At 38.0% G+C, this 12,784-nt stretch overlaps 1 protein-coding gene across 1 annotated transcript in view; it reads left to right on the plus strand.

Moving 5' to 3' along the window:
* The window catches only part of LOC117305510 (protein dachsous-like), a 39,965-nt gene that overhangs the window by 14,623 nt on the left and 12,558 nt on the right, over positions 1-12,784 (plus strand). Inside the window, exons 3-9 of the mRNA XM_033790377.1 lie at positions 6,427-6,703; positions 7,476-7,619; positions 7,937-8,176; positions 8,661-9,665; positions 9,987-10,265; positions 10,603-11,583; positions 12,223-12,462. Of these exons, the coding sequence (XP_033646268.1) occupies positions 6,427-6,703; positions 7,476-7,619; positions 7,937-8,176; positions 8,661-9,665; positions 9,987-10,265; positions 10,603-11,583; positions 12,223-12,462 (3,166 nt within the window). The remainder of the gene's footprint in view (positions 1-6,426; positions 6,704-7,475; positions 7,620-7,936; positions 8,177-8,660; positions 9,666-9,986; positions 10,266-10,602; positions 11,584-12,222; positions 12,463-12,784) is intronic.

Below are 12,784 nucleotides of genomic sequence, written 5' to 3' on the forward strand. Positions count from 1 at the left end.
AAGCCTTTCACCTTAAATTCTTAATAATTATTTACCCACTTTTTCAGTACAATGACCCAGAAATTCTTACTAAAAATGTCAGTGACATGGTTGTATTATCAAAGAGTTGTGTGTGGTGTTTTCCCTAAGGGTCTGCGCTGACAGATGACCCTACACAAAGGCCAGTTTCTTAATAGCTGGCAAGAAATCTGATTCTACAGTGCCAAAGTCTAGCTGCCTCAGTGCCATATGTCTGAAAAGCTATGCAATCTAAGACCATACATCAAGCAACCAAACTTTAGATTTAAAGGCAACCTATACCTTTGGTTCTTTGAACTCTTTTTAATAAGTACCACATAAATGTAAATGTGCACTATAAAACTAACATCTAAAAATTTAGTTTAAAAAGGTGGATTTGCTATATCACCGAAAATCCGGAGCAAATATTTCCAAGCAGGAAAAATAATCCCCAGTAGGAATACATAATCTGAGAAGAGTTACCAAAAAACTGGAGGGAATATTCCCAAGCAGGAAAAATAATCCCTAGGAATGCACAATCTAATCTTTTCACAAAACCACATTCTTTTGAAGTGAAATGTTTCTCAAAATGCTATTATATACTATCAAACGCTGCTATCAGCTTTTACCCAATGGTTTTTTGCGTTTGATTTTAAGAGTGATTAACAAATGTATACCTTCCCTTCAAGCATAGGCAAGCATCCCATCAATGTTTTACTGTTCCTTTTGTCACAAGTAATAAATGTAATTAAGACCAATATGAAAGTGGAACTCTTTTGGAACTTGGAGATTGTCAATCTTCCTCAACTTGCTGTCCAACTGCTGTCAATTTCTTGTAAGTGAAGACTCTGACGAGTAAACCACACTGCAATATTAATTTACATTTGATTTACAAAGCTACATAGTTTAGATTAGGTCTTCTCGCCGGCGGGCTTTAAATTCTGAGTCCGTTGTACTGCATGTTGATTGGATAAACACAAGTTCTTAAATTGGCATTTAAAGCTTATAAGTTTGTGGCTGTGCAAAAAAGGAACCAAGTGGAAAGTGAGGTCCTTTATCGCACAGCCATGACCCTGCAAGGTTTTGTAACGGCCACTTAAGATCAAGTCACGATTCCATTTATTTTTCAGTTTCTGTTATGGCATAAGGCTCAATGTCAAATTTGTGTACCTTTTGATTGGGGTATCATATGGGTAAACTAGCGCACTCATAAGCTGGGGTGCCAACCTGCGTGTGGCTGCCTGTAGTTAGCACCAAAGGCGTGTTCTCAGTTTCATGATGTCTTTATCAACCACTTAAAGCCAGTCTGAAATGGTCATATGACCACCTTCTAAACTAACTGGGGTTTGGTTTTACCACTGGTTTGTAGAACTTGACTTACTTGAAGATTCAGACTTATAGGACAACCCTTCTTCTTGCACCAAGTCACCTGTTGTTATTTCCGTCACACCTGTTTCATTGGGATTTAATATGCATTTCAACCCTGCATCACGTTGGCTATGCTTTTCATTTTCTACTCAATTTGTGTATTTTCTTAATTGGGCGAGTGTTTTGAGAGAGATTTAAGAAGTGTTTTTTTGGAGAGTAGTCTGAGGTCCCTTTTTAACAGGAATTGAGAGGATTACAACTGGTATGTTGACATGAGGAATCAGACTCCTAGCCATTACTCTAGGCATCCATATAGGACAATTAGGCTACCCATTTGGGTCTCTGTAACGCCCAAGTGTAAATTGCACTTCACTAATAGGTATACATTATGTACAAACATAATGTACACCTTGTGAATAAGGTGTGAAATAAGTATTGCTCATTAATACTGTGCACCTTTACGTAAAAACCATTAGATTTGCAAATCATACCAAGGTGTTAGAGAAGAGTTTGATTTGTTTGGATAAGACATTGAGCCAGGTGATGCCATTAACACTTCAGACTAGCCATATTCACATGGCAGCAACTTAACAAGGGTCCCTTGCTTAATTTTATCATGGTTGTAAAATGAAGCAACATTTTAGTTTGACAAGGTGTTACAAAGGATCTTGGACAGTACCGACAATGTTGACGTTTCGCTTGATGTACATTTTGTAAAATTGTTACAACTACATGTATGCTACAATTTAGCAAAGACAATAGTGTAATTCCCTTTAATAATAAACTCTCTACTTCACCAGGTAAAGTACAGACACGCACATCAAATAAAGAACAACCACAGAACACTCCACCTGACATAATTCAATTTAGTATTTGTTGCACCTGTCATTTCAGACCAATGCAGATCCAATAAATTCATTATTTTGATTTAACTTCACAAGAAATAGTTAATTTCCCTTAAGATTTGACCACATTGTTTTAAATAGTTGGATATAATACAAGAAACCATAAAGATCGATGGGACCAGGGTCAGGGGCAGTTGCAAGTAGACATTCCTTAAATTGCCAATTTAGTAATTTACTTGTGACAACGAAGGTAGTGGCCCCCTGCCCCCCCCCACCCCCCCTCCCTCAAAATAAGAAGAAATAGACAAAGCAACATTGATAAATAAATATAATAGAATCTCCAAAGTTTGCTTCTTACACTTGTTTCATCTGGACCTTTACAAAACCTTCCAAGTTAATTTAATACCCAAACGATTATTAACACATGACTGTTTACTCCTTGGACATTATGCAGTAATCAGGGTTTTGAAGTCTGTATTATTTTTAATGTTAGAGTTGCAGTTGTGTGGTTTTAGAACCACAGCTGATATTAGCGTGGTAAGACCAATGAGAGATCGGCTTGATCTTTTAACCAGGCTTCTGGGGAATAATTATGTAAAAGGTTAAATTATTATCCTAACTACATTCTCATTGAAAACCAATATTGGCTCTTAAAAAGAATGAAATGTTAAGTGCACATTATATTAAGGTAGGCTCCACTCTAATGGGTCCTTGTAGACATTTTGGTTGCAAAAATTGAAAGGGAACTGAAACTATGCATCCTGTACTGAATAAATAACCATGCAGTAAGGACTCCTAAGTTGATGTTTTTTTTTCTCAGCCCAGTAACTATCAATCATTCTCATGGTTTTGTTTTCAAATTAAACAAACTTATTAACGCATTCACGACTTGGTATTGTATTTCATTAATTGTCTTAAAGGCAGTGGACACTATTGGTAATTGTCAAAGACTCGCCTTCACAGTTGGTGTATCTCAACATAAGCATAAAATAACAAACCTGTGAAAATTTGAGCTCAATCGGTCATCGAACTTGCGAGATAATAATGAAAGAAAAAACACCCTTGTCACATGAAGTTGTGTGCGTTTAGATGGTTGATTTCGAGACCTCAAGTTCTAAATCTGAGGTCTCGAAATCAAATTCGTGGAATATTACGTCTTTCTCTAAAACTATGGCACTTCAGAGGGAGCCGTTTCTCACAATGTTTTATACCATCAACCTCTCCCCATTACTTGTCACCAAGTAAGGTTTTATGCCAATAATTATTTTGAGTAATTACCAATAGTGTCCACTGCCTTTAATCAACAGGGTATTAGTCCTCAGTTGGAAATTGAAATCACACACCATTTAAATAGTATAAAAAAAAACATTTCAATGCAATTTCGATCATTCCTTGCTGATACAATTTTAGGAGGCTGTTCTTGCTTGTATCCTAGATTAAATTCAACCCAATTTGTAAAACCACAAATAAAATTCTTTATCTCTGATGTAATTGTGTCTATTAAAATGAAAGAAAAAAATATACTATAGTTTTGAGGGAAGCAATTTTTAGTTGAAATAAAATGCAGGAACGCAGTGCACTGATTAGAAACATTGACCTTCCAATGGTCAACATTACAATGGTCAAGATAATGGCACAGTTTACTGTAGTAGTTTGGTTACTATTTAGTTATCACACCCTCTCACTGATCCCAGACAACTGTCAAGTATTTCTCTGTACTTTTGTATCTTTGTAGATTTATTGCTACCAAATGTTGCGTTAATTATTCACTTTGTTGTATTCAGACTCAGAAACTGACATATGATTAATCAAAGCAGAGCGATCTCTAACATCTATATGATGAAGTGATACCGTATCTCTATATCTCTAGTAAGTACAGTGTCAAGTTGGGTAGTTGTCAGCTTTATGTACCGGTACTAAAAGGCAATGTTTGTTATGAGGCAATTTTATTTAGGGGTCGTTGAGTTATCAATGTACAGCACTAAGGACCTTGTTGTAAGAAATATATATTTTTAACAGAAAAAGGATGTTTTTATTTCATGCATGTTGTTTAAAATGATGAAATTTGTATGTTTATAGCAAACAAAAGAAAACTAGACGTGTTTGTTGCATACAATTGAAGATTGGTCTTGAATAACAGTCAATGTCCTTCCCAATGCACTTATTCATTATGAAAACTGACCTCATGTAAGCATACCAGTTCCCTCATTCCTTTATGATTACCTTAAACCATAGAGCAAGCATGCACAGACTATCCATACCCCATGCCTAAACCATTGTTAGCAAAATATCCCAAGGTATTTTAATCAACAGTGTTTTCATTTCTTTGTTACTTGGCGGCTTCCCTGAAGATATTAATAATAATAATGAAAACAAAAATGATTGCGTGTATTGGCCAGGTGTTTTATTTAACCATAAGACTAAGAGGAAGCACGGATCATGTTTATGGGTGGCTATTTTAAGGGTTGGATTTGTGCCCGAGACCCGAATAAGTAGATTTTCTTATAAACGTAGGACCTTTGTAAGAACATGATTAAAACCTCCATGATGGAGCTAACTATTTTGCTACTCCGTTCTATTTGTTACGTATCACTCTAACTAATTTTCTCAGTAGTTGAGTCAGTTAAGTATTTTTTATTAAGCTTTTTTGAGACACCATGTTGAAATGAATATCAAATGACTAGTAGTACCCGCACATGATGTAAACTGTAGTTGCTGTTATTTGACAAATTCGGTAATTGCTTTCTCTGCTTTATCCAACATCCTCCAACCCTAGTTTCACTAGTTCCCTTTGATAAAATAGTCTTAAAGGATCTCAATTTGCTGACTTAAATGACCCATTTGAACTGCAACTATTGTGGTTGTGTCAACACATTACTCATGTCAGGGTCACAAGTTGTTTCTTGGATAGTCCATGGAGGTGCAATAGTCAATGGTAGTAGCGCTGGTACATTCCATGGATAGTAGGGAGAATTTAAAGTCTGATGATCTAAAACGCATTGTGTGATGGTGGAGCTCGCTGAATTCCTTCAGAAAGGGTGTCGGGTCAATTGAAGGGCAGCTTTGACTACCTCTGTGCATGGAGCAATGTGTATCTGTCATGAGTCTTTCATATTAAGCTCTGTAAAGTACAGGGTTCAGAATTTTAAAAATCCATCAAAATGAAAGCGAAATGCAATAGTGACATTTTATTTGAGCTTGAGTATTGCTTTCTGGATATTGTGGCTGCCTGGGTTTTTATTATTGTACTGACAATGATATGGACAGACAATTAACTTAGTCTAGAGTAGACACTATTGAAAGTGAATGATATTGATAACTTTGGAAATGACATTTTGTATGATCTGGTTGAATGGTTTGATGATAGACTAGAAGGAGGTGTCATTATTGATTCACTTTAGACTGGTTTCCTAACACCAGTGACAGTTACTGGCGATCAATACATCAACAATACAACTTGTTTATTGTCAAGTGGGCATCTTACATAACAGGTTTGCCATATTGAAAAGCAGACTACACACTGCAGTGTTTGCTTGCACTAGTAGTACTGAGCATTACCGAGGTACTGAGGAGTTGTATGGGAGGTAGTCTACTGGTGGATTGCTGATCGTAATGCTGGCCACATGAAGGTCTTATACCCAAACAATACAAGGACCCAACCCAATAATGAGAAATTTACCCAATCTCTGAAGGCCATATTCTGAATCTAACAAGTAACACTTGTTTGGAGAATTCAAAGACTTTAGAGGAAAAGTACTACATGTAATATTACAGAAGTTGAAATTATAGTTCAATGGACTGACATTTTCAAAACTAACAGAGTCTTTCTCAAAGGCTAACAAATTTGACATATTTAAACAAACATTCTTTTTGTAGGCCTATATACACTTTCTTGTCACATTGTTGGTAACTGATAACTGAGTAACTGACGAGTATGCCAAATACTTGGTGAAAACTCATTAGTGCAATATTTGGAGTTTAAACACTGTGTTACAACAGGGTTTGATATGGCCTATTTAAATAATGGTTTAGATCATACTCTTGTTGCTATGGATCAACCATCAATCAAGGATTCCAGTCGCTTGAATTTGATGATAGAAGTTGTTTTTTGAAATCATAATATTTTATTTGAGAGAAACTTGTACAATTCGTGTTGCTAAGGATGCAGCATTACTTGGCACCAAATTAAAAGTATTTTCATTTGAATTGATTTCAGGTTGAAGCAGAAGATCCAGATTCTAACAGCTTTGGTCCGATATCCTACTCCATTGGTATTGGGTTCGGCTATCAACCTCCTCCAGAGTTCTTCATTCATAATGACAATGGATTCATCTGTACCGCTGCACTGCTAGACAGAGATGCTGGAATTACATCGTATGAGTTTCTAGTCCAAGCAACTGATGGAGGAAGTCTGAGTAGTGTAGCTTCAGTTAAGATCACTCTGCAGGATGTCAATGATAATAATCCCAGGTTTTATCCCTCAACCTATGCAGGTAACAATCCATTATTACAACACTCAAGCTGACATTTTATGACATTAGGCCCATGTCACATGAGGCAACTTTTAGGCAATCAGTTCCAGGCAATCTCTATCTAAGAAGAAAAGGCATTCACATTTGGATGCTCACATTATTTTCTTAGGGTTCGTAAGACATTGTTTGATAAAGTTACTCATGTGCAACCTACCAAAACGGTCGTGTATCATGCACTGCAGTTGGTTGCCTCCAAGTTGCCTCGTGTGTAAAGGTCCTAAAAAAACAGTTACAAACAAGACTGAGTTTGTGTTGAAACAAACACAAGGTGTTGGTGTAGACTAGTCTAAATTAGCAGAGCTGGTGAGAAGTAAACAGAAAATGGTATTTGTATGAAACATGAAGACTTGAGCTGTTATCTGTGGTTGGTTGTAAAGATTTGTATAAGTCACAACTTTTATGGGATGTTGACATTGTCGATGATGTCATAACATTGAGGTTTTAAAATAACATGAATTATTTTTCAAAACTTGTATATAGAGACTTAAATGATGAATACAAGTTCTCTTTACAAAAAACCCTCTAATTCATTGTATAAATCTTACACATGTTACCCCTTGTGACCTTTTCTTTTGGTCTAAAGTGGACATTGAACATGAATATTTGAAAATCATTTCTGATTAACTAAACGTACACCTTAGAAACAGACGCTCAAACCAACTAAGTATCTGCTGTAGTTGATATAGATTGTATCGTAATTGACATTTTCTATTTTTCTTTTTATGTCTTGTAGTTGATGTTGAAGAGAGCAGTATGGACGGTACAGTGATTACTACAGTATCAGCTACTGATCTTGATTCTGGACTGTATGGTTCAATCAGTTACTCCATTGTGGCCGGGAATGATATGGACCTCTTTACCATTGATCCAATCCAAGGTATGTAAAACATTAGCGTGATCACATTGTTTGTCATACTAATAAAGGCACTGGACACATTGTCGAAGACTAGTATCCTCATTTAGTGAATCTCAACATGCATAATATTTAACAATTCTGTGAAAATTTGTGCTGAATTGGTCATCGACCACCCTTGTTGCTTAAATTTGTGTGTTTTCAGATGTCTTTGAAAGGCTTCAGGCCTGAAGTCTTTCTCCGATTCAAACACCTTGTGTGTCATTTTAGCCCTTTTGATTCAGTGTTTCACCAGTTGCATTGACTCTGACTGGTACTCATCACCATTTCATTTGTACTAGGTATTGTGACTCTGACTGGTACCCTGAATCGTCAGCAAGCCTCTGTTCATTACCTTCAAGTCTCGGCTATGGATGGTGGCGGGCAGGCTGCTCAGGAGAATGCAGATATTAGTATTAGTGTAGTAGGACCGGATGACTCACCACCTGTCTTCTATCAGCAACAGTACACTTTCACTGTGGATGAAAACACTCCAAGATTTCACTTCATTGGCACAACTACTGCAGCTAATGCTGATCCAAGTAGGTTACCTTTTATTTGTGTACTTACATTTATGAGATATCACTAACTCACTTGGCCACTTTCAGGTGAGCCACTTCAAGGTGAGGGCTAAACTTACCTGTTTTAGGTTGTCCTCCAAGATCAACTGCCACGATGGGCAAGTTGCCGCCTACTCCTGGTGCTATAACAGGGTAACCCCCTTCACACTCTGTAAGGTTGTAAGAATGGCTTTCAACCACTAAGAGCCTGGTTGGAAGAACTTAAGAAAGCAATTATGGTTAAGTACCTTGCTCAAGTGCACAAGTGCCATTACCAGGATTTGAACCCACACTCTGCTGCTGACAACACCAAAGCTTTGGCCCAGTGAACTAGACCGCTCGACCACAGCACACCACACTCTACTCACTTGACTCAATTACTGGTTTTCTTGAAATAAAAACGTGTCATTAAATACATTTTTTAACTGATACATTGATTGTTTTTGGTTGTTATTTTCTTCTTTAGGTAATCTGGCAGTGATATCTTACACCATCTACTCTGGTGACCCTCAGGGCTATTTCACCTTGCATCCTGCTAATGCTGAGTTAACAGTCAATTCACCTCCAGACTACGAACTCTATCCATTCCTGCTGCTCACCATCCAAGCTGCAAGTGGCTCACCACCCCTGTATGGACTCACTCAAGTTAATATCAGCATTGTAGATATTAACGATAACTCACCACAGTTTGTTAGCAATAAGGAGGTAGTGGTTGTCCCAGAGAGTACATCCATTGGAAGTGATATCTTCATTGCTACAGCAACTGATCGTGATAGTGGAGACTTTGGATTGCTACGATATAAACTAGTCCTGAATCCGGGGAATACGTTCTCCATCCATCGAGTGACTGGACAGGTTATACTGGAAGAGGAAATCAGTTACAATGTACAAAGTTCGTATGAGGTCATCATACAGGCTTATGATCGAGGTAGTCCATCAAGGAAGGCTAATCTAACATTGTCAGTCGTAGTTCAAGATGTGAATGACAACGGACCACAGTTTAATCCTGCTACCTACCAGATGTCAGTGTCTGAATCAACGTCAATTAGTACACAGTTCTTACAAGTCATGGCAACGGATCAAGACCAAGGTGTTAATGCACAAATCACGTACTCCCTCAAGCCAAGTATTGATGCAGCTTACTTTGCCATCTTCCCTGATGATGGCTGGGTCTACACAAGACAACGTTTAGACTTTGAGTTAAAGCAAGAGTTCATCATCGAGGTCATTGCTTCCGATAATGGTAGTCCACCCCAGAATAGCTCAGCCATTGTCCGTATAACCATAACAGATGAGAATGATAATGCTCCACAATTTCAACAAGAAACCTACTACTTCATGATTGATGAAAACTTAGATGCAAACGCGATGGTTGAGACGGTTGTTGCAGTGGATAGAGATTCTGGGAGGAACTCACAACTGACGTATACTTTAAGCAGAAGTGATGCATTCATCATCAATTCAAACACAGGTGAGGTTTATTTGAAGAAACAATGAAATCAAATGACGTCTTCTGTTTATTAGAGGAAAACAAAGAAAAACAAGTTTGTTTTGGGTGGTTTATTAAAACCATTTTCTCGTTACTCAGATGACCAATTACATTTAAACCTTCACAGGTTGTTATTTCATGTATAGGTCACACTAAGAGTGGATATTGGACCTAAACAAATACCAATCTTGTACACTTCAATGTCTTCATATTGTCTAGTTGTGGGCAACATTTACCTGAGATTCAGGACCTATTTTATCCTTACACATTTGCTAAATGAAGTTTAATTTGATTTTGTTTTAGGCACCATTACCACAACTAAGATGTTAGATAGAGAAACTGAAGCCAGCTATAAATTGACAGTATCTGTTGCTGATCATGGAGAACCAAGTAATACTGCTACTGCTGTTGTTTATGTCAAGGTCAATGACTTGAATGACAATCCACCAATATTCTCACAAAGTCTTCAGTACCACGTATCAGTTATGGAAGAACAAAACCCTGGAGATTTTGTTGCACAATTGATTGCAACTGACTTGGACAATGGGGAGAACGCTAGAATCACATACTCCTTTCTCAGAGGTAAGTTCTTATATTTTCTGTAATAATGAACTTTATCTTTAAGCAAATTCAAATCTCCACTTCCAATTGGACGATCCATAGCAAAAGTAGTGTAATATATTTCTGTTTGCTTTTCTTAAACAAGCACCTTTCAATGCACTGTTTTGGGATAACGTTTTTGGAAGAACAAATAAACAACATCCTCAAAAAGGTTTTGAAAGGTTTTTTTTTTGGTAAATTTATTTTGATGTTAAAAATTAACTACGATTTGAAAAATGCTCCATTCGTTTGTGTTTTTCTAATACCCTGAAACTTAAACGAGTTATTTTTAATGACTTAATTTTGTTTTTATTATCAGGTGGTGAAAAGTTTAATATCGATCCCTCTACTGGTTTGATCACGACTGACAGTTCTCTGGATCGTGAGCGAAGTCAAGTTCATATCATCACAGTCCTTGCTCAAGATCATGGCAGTCCATCTCTGCAATCCCAGACTCAAATTGTTGCTCGGATTCAAGATATTAACGATCACATTCCAGTTGCTGAGAGAGATGTATATTCATTCACCATAGCAGAGAATATATTCCCAGGTTCTATGGTTGGTCAAATCAATGCTCATGACCAAGATGCTGGTGACAATGCAAAGATCTTCTACAGTATCGTTGATGGCAATTATAATAACATGTTCGGTATCAATAGAACAACAGGTGTCATTATAAACACAAAGCAGGTGGATTTTGAATCACTTTCTTATTATGAATTGATAGTTCTTCTTGAGGATAATGGTCCTGTGCAACCTCAAATGAGTCGAGTCATTGTTCATATCAATATCTTAGATGTAAATGATAACACACCAGTGTTTGCTACTGATCCGATTTACTTAGGTCTGAGTGAGAATGTACCTATAGATCATGTAGTCTGGACATTCTCAGCATTAGATGCTGATACTGGAACCAATAGTGATATCCGATATAGTATCCTTACACCTCAGTCTACCTTCAGCATAGATGCAGTGTCTGGCGTTGTGACTACCATTGCAGACATTGATCGGGAGCTAGTTACACAATATTTATTTGTTGTGCAAGCTGAAGACCAAGCTGAAGATGAAATGGATCGCAAGTCAACCTCTGTTACTGTCAGTATACTGGTTGAAGATCGGAATGACAATACTCCTATCTTTGTATCTCGTGACTTTACACATATCAATGAGGATGAACCAGTGGAATATCCTATCCTTCATGTACATGCTAATGATGCTGACTTGGGGGAGAACGCTCGCTTGATCTATGAGATACGATCTGGAAATGAGGAAGGAAAGTTTGTCATGGATTCTATTACTGGTAAGTCATGTATCATGTTATGTTTATCTTTTGATCAGTAGAGAGATGTGTAATTGTTGAATTCATCCAAAATTGAACTGGCTGAGTATGTAGCAAGTGCTACTGTGTAACGAGCTTCTGTTCAACTGTAACGATAAAGTTGGTGTTCTCCAATATGTTAAAAAAGGTTGGCGCACCACCACGCTTTCTGCGGCACGCTGCCAAGATCTGCCATTACTAGATCCACAGAGCATGTACACGCTGCCAAGATCTGCCATTACTAGATCCACAGAGCATGTACACGCTGCCAAGATCTGCCATTACTAGATCCACAGAGCATGTACACGCTGCCAAGATCTGCCATTACTAGATCCACAGAGCATGTACACGCTGCCAAGATCTGCCATTACTAGATCCACAGAGCATGTACACGCTGCCAAGATCTGCCATTACTAGATCCACAGAGCATGTACACGCTGCCAAGATCTGCCATTACTAGATCCACAGAGCATGTACAATCCATTTTTTCAGGGCCCCTTAAGGGTCCTGGATCTCAAGCTGAAAAGCTTTGTGCTTGCATTGGCCCCCTTAGCCCCAACCTTTAATTAAATGACTACCTTTGTGCTATGACTGTTTATTTGTTTGTTTGACTCTCCCTAGGCCTGCTGTCCATAGCTCATTCTCTTGACCATGAACATGAGCGTCTATATCATCTTAACATTACGGCCACTGACCATGGACTTCCACCACTGACCAGCATTCAAATTCTGGAAATCCGTGTTGAAGACGTGAATGATCTGCCTCCACACTTTGATCCCTCATCGTATGTCATGAATGTATTTGAGAACCTGGATAGAGCTACATTTGTTGGTACAGTGGTTGCTGAGGACGGGGATACAGGTAAGTGTTGCACCCTACTGCTATAGACCAATCCATTAAGCTCCGCCCCATTGCGTAATGACCAATCACAACGCAACGAAGGTCCGACAAATAAGGTCCGACATGCGTGTGCATACAAGTATGCTTGCTATGTGAACCAGAAACAACAAGGGCAACTCCTACATTTCCATGATTAGTGTTCTGGGATATTTCATGCACTCTACCAATCCCAGTTTGCAGGACTTTTGGCAGAATGTCCCATCCGAAGGACAAAGCAATTATGGTGTCGTATCTCACTTAAGAACCAAAGTGCCAAACCGGGACTCAAACCCACACACTATTT

This window comes from Asterias rubens (genome assembly GCF_902459465.1).
Source record: "Asterias rubens chromosome 8 unlocalized genomic scaffold, eAstRub1.3 super_scaffold_89, whole genome shotgun sequence".
NCBI classification, from domain to species: domain Eukaryota; kingdom Metazoa; phylum Echinodermata; class Asteroidea; order Forcipulatida; family Asteriidae; genus Asterias; species Asterias rubens.